At 38.6% G+C, this 16,384-nt stretch overlaps 3 protein-coding genes across 3 annotated transcripts; all 3 read left to right on the forward strand.

The window, feature by feature from the left end:
* The first annotated feature begins 1,294 nt into the window (after positions 1-1,294).
* On the forward strand, positions 1,295-2,227 carry LOC141001925 (olfactory receptor 52D1-like). Its single transcript, XM_073473088.1, has one exon. It carries the CDS (start codon positions 1,295-1,297, stop codon positions 2,225-2,227), a length of 933 nt encoding a protein of 310 aa, XP_073329189.1.
* Positions 2,228-8,314: 6,087 nt separating this feature from the next.
* On the forward strand, positions 8,315-9,247 carry LOC141001911 (olfactory receptor 4B13-like). The gene has a single exon (XM_073473070.1). It carries the CDS (start codon positions 8,315-8,317, stop codon positions 9,245-9,247), a length of 933 nt encoding a protein of 310 aa, XP_073329171.1.
* Positions 9,248-12,041: 2,794 nt separating this feature from the next.
* LOC141001947 (olfactory receptor 4C12-like) lies at positions 12,042-12,971 on the forward strand. Its single transcript, XM_073473111.1, has one exon. It carries the CDS (start codon positions 12,042-12,044, stop codon positions 12,969-12,971), a length of 930 nt encoding a protein of 309 aa, XP_073329212.1.
* The last annotated feature ends 3,413 nt before the right edge of the window (positions 12,972-16,384 follow it).

The raw sequence follows: 16,384 nt of genomic DNA on the forward strand, positions 1-16,384 counted from the left end.
TCATGAAGCCTAGACAATTTACTGCCACCATTTGTGTACCTTCTTTTAGACAGAACCATCTGTGAGTTTTACAATATAGGAGTGTGTTTTGTTCATATCAAGTGATTATTTGAATGAGTTATATCAACTATTTTGCAAAGTATGCAAGCAAAGTTTTAGTTAATGGTAGCATGCATGTTGAATATATAGCACCTAATTACAGCTAATATTTACCTTTTGTGCTTATTCTTTTTTAAAAGATGATAGATTATAGTGCTTAACATGGTTAAATAGGAGAGAAAAATTCTGCTTTAAGAAACGTATCCTAAGCTTATCTGTACTTACCCTCTCATTTACCTGTATGTTGTAATAATATCTGAAAAGGAAGAATATGGTGTTACTTACCAACGTACATTTTTTACTTGTTACTTACCTGCTTACCTGTACATGACCTTATACCCTATACCTTGTGTCATATTATTTTTGTGTTTTCAGTTTTTTCACTTTGCCATATAAAAGCCTGCTAAATACAACACTCGACTGTTCCCTGAAGGAAAGAGTATGGTTAAAGTCTCATTCCCTTCTCGTCAAAAACTGACGCTGTGGGATTGCAGGACAGGTCAGTTTTTGACGAATTCAGAGTGACACTTAAGATCTTTTTTTTTTTTTTTTAATACAACCTCTAAAAGGTACGACGTCACCACAGCAACATATTACCATGCCTGTTTTATTTTGCAGTTGAGCTATCTTGTCGGACTGTTTGTTTTTCTTCGGCCATCCAGAAGGTGTTGTCCCTCTGTCCTACTGCATATATTACTCCATTTTGCTTAGCATCCTGTTGGTCCTAGCGTGTTTCTGTATTTCCTCTTTTAAATTTGAAATTCTGCAGTGTATGATAGGAGACATGTATTAGACTAATAACAGCAAAATTTAGACTGGTAACACAACAGGCCGCTCTTAAAACATATTTGTGAAATCGGAAATTGGAGAGAGGAGCTAGTTTACTGTCAATTCCTTTATAGCATAAGTAGCCTACAGTGTGTCAAAGAAATCATTTTCCACGTTATCAAAATTATACATTTGAACATTGTTGGAGAATTCTGCTCTACAAGTGCCATAAAGTTCTATATTGTTATTTTCATGTGCTGCATTTACAGTAGATTGCAACATCTTGAAAATAAGAGGATTGATTGGCTGGTTTGATTTCTAAGCGTGTGTGTCGATGTAGTCATACAAGATATTTAAAAGTGAGGAGAGAGAGCAGACACTGTGAGGGACAGAGTTACCCTTCACATGAACAACAAGTTTTCTAACCATGATGGATAATGTTTCTCAAATAAGAATGTTTTTTCTTTCAGGTTTAAATGAAACAAATAACCACAGATTTACTCTCTTCTTTCTCACTTTACTTTGTTACTGTGTGATTTTGCTGGTAAATATTTCTGTTATTGGGACCATCATCATGGATAAAAACCTGCATGAACCAATGTATATTTTAGTATGTACTTTATGCATGAATGCACTTTATGGGACAACAGGTTTCTACCCCAAGTTTCTCTGGGATCTGCTTTCTCCTGTTCATGTTATCTCTTATTCTGGATGCCTTGTTCAGGCTCAAATAATTGCCTCATTTGCCTGCGCTGATCCGTCTATTCTTTCAGTCATGGCATATGACAGATATGTTGCTATATGTCGACCACTGAAGTACCACTCTGTCATGTCAAGGCAAAGACTCATTGCATTTGTCTGTTTCTCTTGGCTAATGGCTTTTTTTATTGTAGCTGCAAATATGTTTTTAACATCTAGATTAAAGTTATGCAGCCCATATATCTCCAGATTGTTTTGTGTGAATTGGACGATTGTTAAACTCGCTTGTTTCCCAGCTGAAACTGCTGTTAACAGTATAGGGACGTACATAACAATGATCATTTACTTATTTCATGGTTTATTCATAGTTCTTTCCTACATGTATCTCATTAAAACATGTGTGAATTCAATAGAAAACAGGGCAAAGTTCATGCAAACATGTGTGCCACATTTAACCTCCTTACTCATTTTTCTTGTAAGTATACTTTTTGATGTAATGACTATTCGATTTGGTTCAAAAGATTTCCCTCAAAACTTTAAAAACTTTGGTGCAATAGAAATTCTTGTCATACCTCCCTTAATGAATCCATTAATTTACGGTTTCAAATTGACCAAAATTCGAAACAGAATTCTGGTTGTTCTTACTTTAAAAACTAAATGACTTCTATCTTATATATTAAGGAAACTTACATTCCTATGTCTGATGTTCTTCCCTAAATTTGCACTGTTTAAACAGCTGTTTGCTGTGGCTGTCAGAGTTACATGTAATATCCTCAAGAGTGTTTGCACATTTAGCAAAAGTGAGCTTGTTAATCCTTGAAGAATGTATTTTTAGCTGAAAGTTTAATTTCATTTAACTGAAATTTGCATTGATTTTTGGGAATTGGATATTTTTTAGATTTACAGTGTTGAACCATATGTATCGCTATCTCATTTGGTGACGCTTTTAAAATTATGATGATTAGGTGTTGTGCTCTTTATTAGCTTCATTTTGAATATTCACATTATTCACATTCAGCCAATGGTCTACTCAGTTGTATAGTGATTCCTGTTGTAGAACATGTGTGTGCAAGTCTCAGGTAATTCATGCAAAAAGTTTGATATGTCATTATTAAATTGTCATTCATCATGCTGTACTGTGTGCAATGATGTGTCTACATGTATTTAAACTGCAATACAAAAACAATCCTGCTCCTTTACTTCCAAATCTTCATAATTACATGGATCATCAACTGATGAGGATGCTGAATATTTTTCTAAGGACATGAAGGTTTATAGCCTCAGTCTTTCAGCATGATATCATGTATGTAGCAAATGCACCTTCAAGACATTTTCTCAATGAAGAACTTTTGTTGAACAGAGAGGTCATTTAAAACAAAAAGTCACCTTGACACAGTTTTCAACTATTAAGAAATGGGCTACTTAGTGAGCAAGCTACAATAAAATCTGTTAACAGTGACAAGTCATCTGAACTGGCTGTAAATTGATGATCACTGGCGAGTAGTGACGATCCTGTTCTTTTTTATCTCTGTGTAATTAAACATTATTTCAAATATTATTAACAATTCTGAGTGATAAACCTGCATTTGAGTCAAATAAGCTAGTATGGACGTGACGCCATGACTTCAGCTCTTTATAGAACATGCTGAAACCAACAGTAGGCCTATACTTCCATCTACGAACATCCAGTCCTTTGCTCTGGGATTGACTGTTAGCTAAGCATGTATACATGCAGGTTCCACTGATAATTGTGACAAACTTACTAGTCGGAATCTGTTGTACTTTTGAAGACAATGGGTTTTAAACTTTGGACAGAAGAAAACATCAGCAGTTGCTCATTTTTACTCAGTAACTGATTTTATTAGCAGCTGGCAAGCTAGCTAGTTAACATTTTCTCTAAGTTGGTTGTTGACATTGTCTCTAGTTGAGTTTTTGTTGTTGACTATATAACCTTGCAAGGTTCTTGCATGTGTGCATTGATATGGATTCAGACAGAAGTTAGACAGCAAACCTGACATCATTGTCGTGGACGAGAGCAGAACAGTAAAATTATGTGAGGCTGGCAGCGACAACCGATGACGGTTACGGTGGAGGGCGTTGCCGTTGAAATTTAGATTACAAAAACCTATTAATAGAATAATTGCATTATATAACATCATTTCATCCATTCGTTTTAAAGGGCCTATTTGTAAGAAAGGCAGATTTTTGAGTCTCATTCCCGACTGGTCAAAAACTTAAGCTGTGGGATTTTAGGACGGGTCAGCCGCCATTCCAAAGTTTTACTTCTTGATGCATTGACAATGAGACTTAAAAAGTGTATTTTTTGTTACAAATACGTCCTTTAAAAAATACGATGACACCACTGCAACATATTACCATGCCTGTTTTTTTGGTTTTTTTTAACAGTGGATCGATTTTCTCGAACTATTTGTTTTTCCAGTTCCATCCAGCAGGTGCTGTCCCTCTTTCCTACTGAACGTATTACTTCTTAGCATCCTGTTGGTCCGTGCATTTTTCTGTATTTCCTCTTTTAAATTTGAAATTCTGCAGAGTACGATAGGAGACGTGTATTAGACTCAAAGGGGAAAATTTAGACAGGCCGCTCTAAAACATCTTTGTGAAACCAGAGTGGGGAGCTAGTTTATTGTCAATGCCTTTATAGCATGAATAGCCCACAGTGTGCCGAAGAAATCATTTTCCAAGTAAGGAAAATTATACATTTAATGGAAGTTCAAGAGTTCTGCTCTCCAAGTGCCATAAAGGTCTATACTGTTATTTTCATGCGCTGCATTTACAGTAGATTGCATCATTTTGAAAATAAGAGGATTGATTGGCTGGTTTAATTTCTAAGCGTGTGTGTCGATGTAGTCAGACAAGATATTAAAAAGTGAGGAGAGAGAGCAGACACTGTGAGGGACAGAGTTACCCTTCACAGGAACAACAAGTTTTCTAACCATGATGGATAATGTTTCTCAAATAAGAATGTTTTTTCTTTTAGGTTTAAATGAAACAAATAACCACAGATTTACTCTCTTTTTTCTCACTTTACTCTGTTACTGTGTGACTTTGCTGGTAAATATTTCTGTTATTGGGACCATCATCATGGATAAAAACCTGCATGAACCAATGTATATTTTAGTATGTACTTTTTGCATGAATGGACTTTATGGGACAACAGGTTTCTATCCCAAGTTTCTCTGGGATGTGCTTTCTCCTGTTCATGTCATCTCTTACTCTGGATGTCTTGTTCAGGCTCAAGTAATTATGTCATTTGTCTGCAGTGAGCTGTCTGTTCTTTCTGTCATGGCATATGACAGATATGTGGCTATATGTCGACCACTGCAGTACCACTCTGTCATGTCAAAGCAAAGACTCATTACATTAGTCTGTTACTCTTGGCTTATGCCTTTTTTCATTGTAGCCACAAATATGTTTTTAACATCTGGATTAAGGTTATGCAGCCCATATATCACCGGATTTTTTTGTGTGAATTGGACGATTGTTAAACTTGCTTGTTTCCCAGCTGAAACTGCTGTTAACAACATAGTTGCATACATTATGATAATCATATATTTATTTCATGGTATATTAATAGTTCTATCCTACATGTATCTCATTAAAACATGTGAAAATTCTATAGAGAACAAGGCAAAATTCATGCAAACGTGTGTGCCACATTTAACCTCCTTGCTTATTTTTTTTGTAACTATCGTTTTTGATGTAATTATTTTGCGATTTGGTTCAAAAGCTTTCCCTCAAACCTTTAAAAACTTTGCTGCAATTGAAATTCTTGTCATACCTCCCTTAATAAATCCATTAATTTATGGGTTCAAATTGACCAAAATTCGAAACAGAGTTCTGGGTGTTCTTACTTTAAAATTTAAATGACTTTGAGGAAACTTAAAGTCCTATGTCTGATGGTCTTCCCTAAATTTGCACTGTTTAACCAGCTGTTTGCTGTGGCTGTTGGAGGTACATGTAATATTGTCAAGAGTTTTTGCACATTCAGCAAACATGAGCTTGTTAATCCTTGAAGAATGTATTTTTAGCTGAAAGTTTAATTTCATTTAACTGAAATTTGCATTGATTTTTGTGAAGGGGAATTTAGATTTAGGGTGCTGAATCATATGGATCTCTATCTTATTTGGTGACTCTTTTAGAAATGAAATGATGATTAGATGTTGTGCTCTGTTTTAGCTTTATTTTGAATATTCACATTATTCACATTTAGCCATTGGGCTACTCAGTTGTATAGTGATTCCTGTTGTTGAACATCTCAGGTAATTGATGCAAAAAGTGTTTTCATGATTCATTATTAAATTGTCATTCATCATGACAGCATCCTCATCATCAACTGATGAGGATGCTGATATTTTGCAAAGGACATGAAGCTTTATAGCCTCAGTCTTTTAGCATGATATCATGTACGTAGCAAATGAACCTTCAAGACATTTTCTCCATGAAGAAGTTTTTTTTAAAAGAGAGGTCATTTAAAATAAAAAGTCACCTTGACACAGTTTTGAACTATTAAGAAATGGGCTACTTAGCGAGCAAGCTACAATAAAATCTGTCAACGGCAAAAGCAACAAGTCAACTAAACTGGCTGTAAACTGACGATCACTGGTGAGAAGTGACAAACCTGTTGTTATCTATGTCTGTGTGTAATTTAGCATTGTTTCAAATATGATTAACAATTCTGAGTGATAAACCTGCATTAGACTTACATAAGCTAGTCTGGACGTGACACCATGACTATGAACATCCAGTCCTTTGCTCTCAGATTGACTGTTAGATAAGCATTTATGCATGCAGTTTCCACTGATAATTGTAACAGACTTACCAGTTGGAATTTGTTGTACTTTTGAAGACAATGGGTGTTACACTTTGGACAGAAAATAAACATGAGCAGTTGCTCATTATTAATTAGCAACTGATTTAATTAGCAGCTAGCTAGCTACCTAGCTGACATATACTCTGAGTTGGTAGAAAACATTGTCACTAGTTGAGTTTTTAATGTTGACTCATATGAAACCTTGCAAGGGTCTTGTTTGCATGTATTCATTGATATGGATTCAAGCAGAAGGCAAGCAAACCGCATGTCATTTTAGTGGATAAGAGCAGATTGGTAAAATTAGGTGAGGCCGGCAGTGTCAACGGGCAACATTTATGGTGGACAGCCTTGCCATCCAAAGTTAAAACATAAAAAGCTATTGATAGAATAATTACATGAAATAATATTATATACTATGTTTTAATCCATTCTTTTTAAAGGACCTATTTGTAAGAAAAGTTGATTTTTGAGTCTTGTGTTGCAACTTCAGGAATACTCCCCCTGGTGGTACATTTATGTCATGTAGGCTGTAGATTTTGTACTTCTGATCCTCAGAAGTAGAAATTAGACGGGAAGTGACGTTCAGTTGTTTATCAGTTCAAAGTTGGTCACATTGCATTCATGAAGTCTAGACAATCTACTGCCACCATTTGTGTACCTTCTTTTAGACGGAACCATCAGTAAGTTTTACGATATAGGAGTGTTTTACGTTCATATCAAGTGATTATTTGAATGAGTTATATCAACTATTTTGCAAAGTATGCAAGCAAAGTTTTAGTTAATGGTAGCACGCATGTTGAATATATAGCACCTAATTACAGCTAATATTTACCTTTTGTACTTATTCTTTTTTAAAAGATGATAGATTATAGTGCTTAACATGGTTAAATAGGAAAGAAAAATTCTGCTTTAAGAAACGTATCCTAAGCTTATCTGTACTTACCCTCTCATTTACCTGTATGTTGTAATAATATCTAAAAAGGAAGAATATGGTGTTACTTACCAACGTACATTTTTTACTTGTTACTTACCTCTTTACCTGTACATGACCTTATACCTTATACCTTGTTTCATATTACTTTTGTGTTTTCAATTTTTTCACTTTGCCATATAAAAGCCTGCCAAATACAACACTCGACTGTTCCATGAAGGAAAAAGTATGGTTAAAGTCTTATTCCCTTCTCATCAAAACTGACGCTGTGGGATTGCAGGACAGGTCAGTCGCTATGCCAAAGTGTCAGTTTTTGACGATTCAGTGACACTTTAGATCTCTTTTTTTTAATACTACCTTTAAAAGATGCAATGTCACCACAGCAACATATTACCATGCCTGTTTTATTTTGCAGTTGAGCGATTTTGTCGGACTGTTTTTCTGTGGCCATCGAGAAGGTGTTGTCCTTCTGTCCTACTGCATATGTTACTCCATTTTGCTTAGCATCCTGTTGGTCCTAGCGTGTTTCTGTATTTCCTCTTTTAAATTTGAAATTCTGCAGTGTATGATAGGAGACATGTATTAGACTAATAACAGCAAAATTTAGACTGGCAACACAACAGGCCGCTCTTAAAACATATTTGTGAAATCGGAAATTGGAGCGAGGAGCTAGTTTACTGTCAATTCCTTTATAGCATAAATAGCCTACAGTGTGCCAAAGAAATCATTTTCCAAGTTATGAAAATTATACATTTGAACATTGTTGGAGAATTCTGCTCCACAAGTGCCATATAGTTCTATATTGTTATTTTCATGCGCTGCATTTACAGTAGATTGCATCATCCTGAAAATAAGAGGATTGATTGGCTGGTTTGATTTCTAAGCGTGTGTCGATGTAGTCAGACAAGATATTTAAAAGTGAGGAGAGAGAGCAGACACTGTGAGGGACAGAGTTACCCTTCACAGGAACACTAAGTTTTCTAACCATGATGGATAATGTTTCTCAAATAACAATGTTTTTTCTTTCAGGTTTAAATGAAACAAATAACCACAGATTTACTCTCTTCTTTCTCACTTTGCTGTGTTACTGTTTGATTTTGCTGGTAAATGTTTGTGTAATTGTGATCATCATCATGGATAGAAACTTGCATGAACCAATGTATATTTTACTGTGTACTTTTTGCATGAATGGACTTTTTGGAACAGCAGGTTTCTACCCCAAGTTTCTCTGGGATCTGCTTTCTCCTGTTCATGTTATCTCTTATTCTGGATGCCTTGTTCAGGTTCAAGTATTTCCCTCATTTGCCTTCATTGAGCTGTCCATTCTTGCAGTCATGGCATATGACAGATATGTGGCTATATGTCGACCACTGGAGTACCACTCTGTCATGTCAAAGCAAAGACTCATTACGTTAGTCTGTTACTCTTGGATGACACCTTTTTGCATTGTAGGTATAAATGTTTTTCTAACATCTAGATTAAAGTTATGCAGCCCATATATCGACAAATTTTTTTGTATGAATTGGATGATTGTTAAACTTGCTTGTATCCCAGCTGAAATTGTTGTACACAACATAGTTACATATATAACAATAATCTTTTACTTATTTCATGGTATATTCATAGTTCTTTCCTACATGTATCTCATTAAAACATGTGCAGATTCCATCGAAAACAGGGCAAAGTTCATGCAAACATGTGTGCCACATTTAACCTCCTTACTCATTTTTCTTGAAAGTATACTTTTTGATGTCATATTTATGCGATTTGGTTCAAAAGATTTCCCTCAAGCCTTTAAAAACTTTGTTGCAATAGAATTTCTTGTCATACCTCCCTTAATGAATCCATTAATTTACGGTTTCAAATTGTCCAAAATTAGAAACAGAATTATGGTTGTTCTTACTTTAAAAAATAAATGACTTCTGTCTGATATACAGTGTAAAAAGAAACTTAAAAGTCCTATGTCTGATGTTCTTCCTTAAAATTGTACTGTCTAACCAGCTGTTTGCTGTGGCTGTTGGAGTTACATGTAATACCCTCAAGAGTTTTTGCACATTTAGCAAACGTGAGCTTATTTATCCTTGAAGAATGTCTTTTTGGCTGAAAGTTTCATTTCATTTAACTGAAATTTGCATACATTTTTGTGAATAGGAAGTTCTTTTAGATTCAGGGTGCTGAATCGTATCGCTATCTCATTTGGTAACGCTCTTAAAATGATGATGATGATGAGGTGCTGTGCTCTTTATTAGCTTCATTTTGAATATCCACATTATTCACATTTAGCCAATGGTCTACTCAGTTGTAAAGTGATTCCTGTTGTTGAACGTGTGTGCACGTCTCAGGTAATTCATGCAAAAACTTTAATATGTCATTATTAAATTGTCTTTCATCATGCTGTAGGCTACTGTGTGCAATGATGTTGAGGTGTCTGCTGTTAGATGCAGCATATTTATACAAATGTTTTGTATTAGGAGAATATATTGGAATGTTAGTTGCTGTTTGGGCCTTCCTGACTTGGAGGTTATTTGTTTAGGGGTACCAGAATATTGACATGATGGTGCTGCTGTCAAGTTAATATATACCAGATTTTAGATCAGCAGAGGCATGGAGACCCTAGGTCAGAGGTGGAGGCACCCAAAATGAGGGGCCTCTCCTATTTTTCTGTCCCTCTCTTAACATGAACCATATGTTATAAACAGGTTTTTGACCAAAACAAGCTAGGTATATAAGGAGCTGTCTGCATATTGTCGTCGGAGTTTCATTATTTGGCTGGAGACTCTCCAAGTAACGTGTTACTTGTTTACGATACTGAACTTATTGTAATAAATTTGTTATACAACTAAGACAGTGTCGGCGGAGTTTTTCTTCCAACATCTTCGACTGCATCACCACTGAAGATACGACAATGTGTCTACATGTATTTAAACTGCAATACAAAAACAATCCTGCTCCTTTATTTCCAAATCTTCATAATTACATGGATCATCAACTGATGAGGATGCTGACTATTTTTCAAAAGACATGAAGCTTTATAGCCTCAGTCTTTCAGCATGATATCATGTATGTAGCAAATGCACTTTCAAATCATTTTCTCCATCAAGAACCTTTTTTGAACAAAGAAGTTATTTCAAACAAAAAGTCACCTTGACACAGTTTCCAACTATTAAGAAATGGGCTACTTAGCGAACAAGCTACAATAAAATCTGTTAACGGCAACAAGTCATCTGAACTGACTGTAAATTGACGATCACTGGTGAGAAGTGATGATCCTGTTTTTATCTATCTCTATGTGTAATTAAACATTGTTTCAAATATTATTAACAATTCTGAGTGGTAAACATGCATTTGAGTCATATAAGCTAGTCTGGACATGACACCATGACTTCAGCTCTTTATAGAACATGCTGAAACCGACAGTAGGCCTGTACTTCCATCTACGAACATCCAGTCCTTTGCTCTGGGATTGACTCTTAGCTAAGCATGTATGCATGCAGTTTCTACTGATAATTGTGACAGACTTACCAGTTGGAATTTGTTGTACTTTTGAAGACAATGGGTGTTAAACTTTGGACAGAAAAAAAAAATGAGCAGTTGCTCATTTTTAATCAACAACTGATTTAATTAGCAGCTAGCTAACTAACATTTTCTCTAAGTTGGTTGAAAACATTGTCTGTAGTTGAGTTTTTGTTGTTGACTATATAACCTTGCAAGGGTCCTGTTCGCATGTGTGCATTGATATGGATTCAGACAGACGTTAGACAGCAAACCTGATATCATTGTCGTGGACGAGAGCAGAACAGTAAAATTAGGTGAGGCTGGCAGCGACGACTGGTGACGGTTACGGTGGAGGGCGTTGCCGTCGAAATTTAGATTACAAAAACCTATTAATAGAATAATTGCATTATATAACATCATTTCATCCATTATTTTTAAAGGGCCTATTTGTAAGAAAGGTAGATTTTTGAGTCTCATTCCCAACTGGTCAAAAACTTAAGCTGTGGGATTTTAGGACGGGTCGGCCGCCATTCCAAAGTTTCACTTCTTGACGCATTGACAGTGAGACTTAAAAAGTGTATTTTTTGTTACAAATACGACCTTTAAAAAATACGATAACACCACTGCAACATATTACCATGCCTGTTTTTTTGTTTTTTTTAACAGTGGATCGATTTTGTCAAACTATTTGTTTTTCCTGTTCCATCCAGCAGGTGCTGTCCCTCTGTCCTACTGAATATATTACCTTTTAGCATCCTTTTGGTCCTCGCATTTTTCTGTATTTCCTCTTTTAAATTTGAAATTCTGCAGAGTACGATAGGAGACGTGTATTAGACTCAAAGGGGAAAATCTAGACAGGCCGCTCTAAAACATCTTTGTGAAACCAGAGGGGGGAGCTAGTTTATTGTCAATGCCTTTATAGCATGAATAACCCACAGTGTGCCGAAGAAATCATTTTCCAAGTAAGGAAAATTATACATTGAATGGTAGTTCAAGAGTTCTGCTCTCCAAGTGCCATAAAGGTCTATACTGTTATTTTCATGCGCTGCATTTACAGTAGATTGCAACATCCTGAAAATAAGAGGATTGATTGGCTGGTTTGATTTCTAAGCGTGTGTGTCGATGTAGTCAGACAAGATATTAAAAAGTGAGGAGAGAGAGCAGACACTGTGAGGGACAGAGTTACCCTTCACAGGAACAAAAAGGTTTCTAACCATGATGGATAATGTTTCTCAAATAAGAATGTTTTTTCTTTTAGGTTTAAATGAAACAAATAACCACAGATTTACTCTCTTTTTTCTCACCTTTCTGTGTTACTGTGTGATTTTACTGGTAAATATTTTTGTTATTGTGACCATCATCTTGTATAAAAACCTGCATGAACCAATGTATATTTTACTATGTACTTTATGCATGAATGCACTTTATGGGACAACAGGTTTCTACCCCAAGCTTCTCTGGGATCTTCTTTCTCCTGTTCATGTTATCTCTTATTCTGGATGTCTTGTTCAGGCTCAAGTAATTATGTCATTTATCTGCAGTGAGCTGTCTGTTCTTTCTGTCATGGCATATGACAGATATGTGGCTATATGTCGACCACTGCAGTACCACTCTGTCATGTCAAAGCAAAGACTCATTATGTTAGTCTGTTACTCTTGGCTAACGCCTTTTTTCATTGTAGCCACAAATGTGTTTTTAACATCTGGATTAAGGTTATGCAGCCCATATATCACCGGATTTTTTTGTGTGAATTGGATGATTGTTAAACTTGCTTGTTTCCCAGCTGAAACTGCTGTTAACAACATAGTTGCATACATTATGATAATCATATATTTACTTCATGGTATATTAATAGTTCTATCCTACATGTATCTCATTAAAACATGTGAAAATTCTATAGAGAACAAGGCAAAATTCATGCAAACATGTGTGCCACATTTAACCTCCTTGCTTATTTTTTTTGTAACTATCGTTTTTGATGTAATTATTTTGCGATTTGGTTCAAAAGCTTTCCCTCAAACCTTTAAAAACTTTGCTGCAATAGAAATTCTTGTCATACCTCCCTTAATAAATCCATTAATTTATGGGTTCAAATTGACCAAAATTCGAAACAGAGTTCTGGGTGTTCTTACTTTAAAATTTAAATGACTTTGAGGAAACTTAAAGTCCTATGTCTGATGGTCTTCCCTAAATTTGCACTGTTTAACCAGCTGTTTGCTGTGGCTGTTGGAGTTACATGTAATATTGTCAAGAGTTTTTGCACATTCAGCAAACATGAGCTTAATAATCCTTGAAGAATGTCTTTTTAGCTGAAAGTTTAATTTCATTTAACTGTGTCACACAGCGGTGAGGTTGTCTCGTCTTGGGTTATTGTCTTGTCATTTACTGTTTTATTTTGAAAATCTAACTCTCCTCTCGTTTCAGGTCACTTGCCCTTCCTCTTGTGTCACCTGCCCGTCTTCCCTGATTCCTGATTGTGTCCACCTGTTCCCCATTACCCTCATGTGTTTAATAGTCTGCGTCTCCCTTTGTCCTGTGCCAAAGTGTTTCGTCTCATGTCTGACCACCAAAGCCAAATCCAAAGTCGTGATCAAAGCCATAGTGTTTATCGTTTTTGCCTGCCTCAAAAGAGTGATTTTCTGTTAACTTTCTTAGTCTAGCCTTTTGTTTCATAGTTATTAGTTTAGTCCTTTTTTGTCAGCCTCCCTTGGGAGAGATTTCCAGTTCCTTGTTATAGATAAGTTAATGTTTTGAAGCCTTTAATTTTCCTCCTTAGGAGTGATTTTGATTTTGATAAATTTGATAACCTGTATATAGAGTTTCCTCCTTAGGAGTGATTTTGATTTTGACAAACTTGATACCTGTATATAGAGAGTTTCCTCCTTAGGAGTGATTTTGGTTTACTTTTGTTTTAGCCTAGTTCTCCCTTCGGGGAAATTCAGTAAGAATAGCTTTCACAGCCCTTTTTATTTGGGATCACTTTATCGAGAGCCTTTTTGTAACTCCCAATAAAATCTGCTCACTGACACCTCAGCTTTTGAGTCCTGTTTTGAGTCCCGGCCTGACAGTACACTTTTGCCAGTATGGACTCAGCAGAGGCTGGCCAGTGGGCGGCCAAGACACACGCTCAGGAAGCCCGCATCTCCCGTCAGGAGGAGTTTCAGACGGCGATGGTGGCTCAGCTGGGTCAGCTTTCGTCTCAGGTGAGGGAGCTGGCGGACCACCTGCGGCAGACAGCCCGGCCACCCGCGGCACTGGAGTCCCCAGCAGCTGCAGCGGCTCCGACCCAGGGCGCTCCCATGACCGGGATGGGAATCAAGTTGCCCCCCCCGGAGCGTTTCTCTGGGGAACCAGGACAATGCAGAGCTTTTCTTATTGACTGTTCGATACACTTTGAACAGCTCCCGCATACTTTCATCACAGACAGGTCGAAAGTAGCATTCATGATTTCCCACCTGACAGGGAGAGCCAGAGTTTGGGCCACCGCTGAGTGGGCTCGTGACTCTCCGCTTTGCTCCTCTTTCACAGACTTTAAAACTGCCCTCATGAGAACATTTGACCCAGTGTCTACAGACAGGGAAAAGGCCAGGGAGCTGAGCAGACTGACACAGGGCAGGGATTCGGTGTGCGACTACGCCATCCGCTTTCGCACCCTGGCGGCGGAGAGTGGGTGGAATGACACCGCCCTGTGCGACATTTTCCTGAAGGGGCTGGCGGCTCACATCCAGGAGCTGCTGCTGCCACTGGATCTGCCTGAAGACCTGGATTCACTCATCTCGCTTGCCATCCGGACAGACAACCGGGTTTGTGAGCTCCGGCAACCGCGGCGCAGCGGTTCGACATCGGAGAGGTCTCCACGTTCCCCAACCCCGGGCAGGCAGGTTCCCCGTTATTCGCCGCCTGAGCACTGTCTTCCCTCCCCCATCACTAGGGAAGAAGAGCCCATGCAGCTTGGCAGGACACGGCTGACCCCGGAGGAGCGACAACGACGCCAGCAGGAGGGCAGCTGCTTTTACTGCGGCAAGACTAACCACCTCATCGCCTGTCCGGCCAAAAAACCCCGGGAGGTAAGTCAACCCCCAGCTACAGATCTCACTCCGCGCGGCCTGACGCCAGTTAAGGTAACGCACCATGCCACAACTATTGACATTAAGGCACTCATAGATTCCGGGGCTGACGAGAGCTTAATTGACTGGGGTTTGGCGGAGACATTGGGGTTAAAATCGGAGCCCCTGGTCAGCCCCATCAGGGCCAGGGCCCTCAACGGCAAGGAACTATTCATGATCACACACACTACAGAACCACTGGAACTGCAGATCCAGGAACATAGGGAACTCCTGAACTTATCTTTATTTGAATCACCCTCTCAGACTCTAGTCCTTGGTAATCCCTGGTTATGTCAACACAACCCCCACGTAAACTGGAAAACAGGGACAATCATGGGATGGGGGGAAGATTGTGTGGACCACTGCAAACCTGTTTCGGTCCAGGGGAATAACATAACTTCCATTAATCACTTTTCTGTCACTTCTGCCACAGACTCTGAGACCTCCAACCTGAGCTCCATGCCCCCCTGCTACCACCACCTCCAAGAGGCTTTTAGCAAAACCAAGGCCATGTCACTTCCCCCACACCGGCCTTATGACTGCGCCATAGACCTGGTTTCTGGCTCCCCCATTCCCAAGGGCCGGTTGTACTCAATCTCCAGGCAGGAGAGGGCAGCCATGAAGGAGTACATAGAGTCATCACTGAGGGCGGGGCTTATTCGTCCTTCCTCGTCAGCAGCTGGGGCCGGATTCTTTTTTGTGGGGAAAAAGGACGGCTCTCTTAGGCCCTGTATCGATTACAGCCCCCTAAATGCCATCACTATTAAAAATCGTTAACCCCTGCCTCTCATGACATCAGTTTTCGACCAACTGCAACAGGCTAAGGTATTTACCAAGTTAGATTTACGCAATGCTTATCATTTAATCAGGATCAGAGAGGGAGATGAATGGAAAACAGGATTTAACACTCCTAGCGGCCACTATGAGTACTTAGTCATGCCTTTCGGACTCACCAATGCCCCAGCTGTATTCCAAGCTATGATCAATGGTGTGCTCCGGGACTTTTTAGACAGGTTTGTGTACGTTTACTTGGATGACATTCTCATTTACTCACCAGATCTAGATACTCACAGAAATCATGTATCCCAGGTCCTCCAACGGTTGTTAGAAAACAAGCTCTATGTGAAGGCAGAAAAGAGTGAGTTTCATGCCGACACCATCTCCTTCCTGGGCTTCATTGTAGCCCCTGGAAAGGTACAGATGGATCCAGCTAAAGTGAGCGCTGTGGCCGAGTGGCCCACACCAGATAGCCGCAAAAAAGTCCAGCAGTTCCTCGGTTTTGCTAACTTTTATAGGCGGTTTATCAGAAGCTTCAGCGCAATAGCAGCTCCGCTCCATGCACTCACCTCCACGAAGGAGCGCTTCCTCTGGTCCCCGGAGGCGGAGGCAGCCTTTCAGCACCTCAAGACCTGCTTCACCACGGCTCCCATCCTCACGATGCCTGATCCCCGGCGG

The sequence above is a fragment of the Pagrus major genome, chromosome 9, assembly GCF_040436345.1.
Source record: "Pagrus major chromosome 9, Pma_NU_1.0".
NCBI classification, from domain to species: Eukaryota; Metazoa; Chordata; class Actinopteri; order Spariformes; family Sparidae; genus Pagrus; species Pagrus major.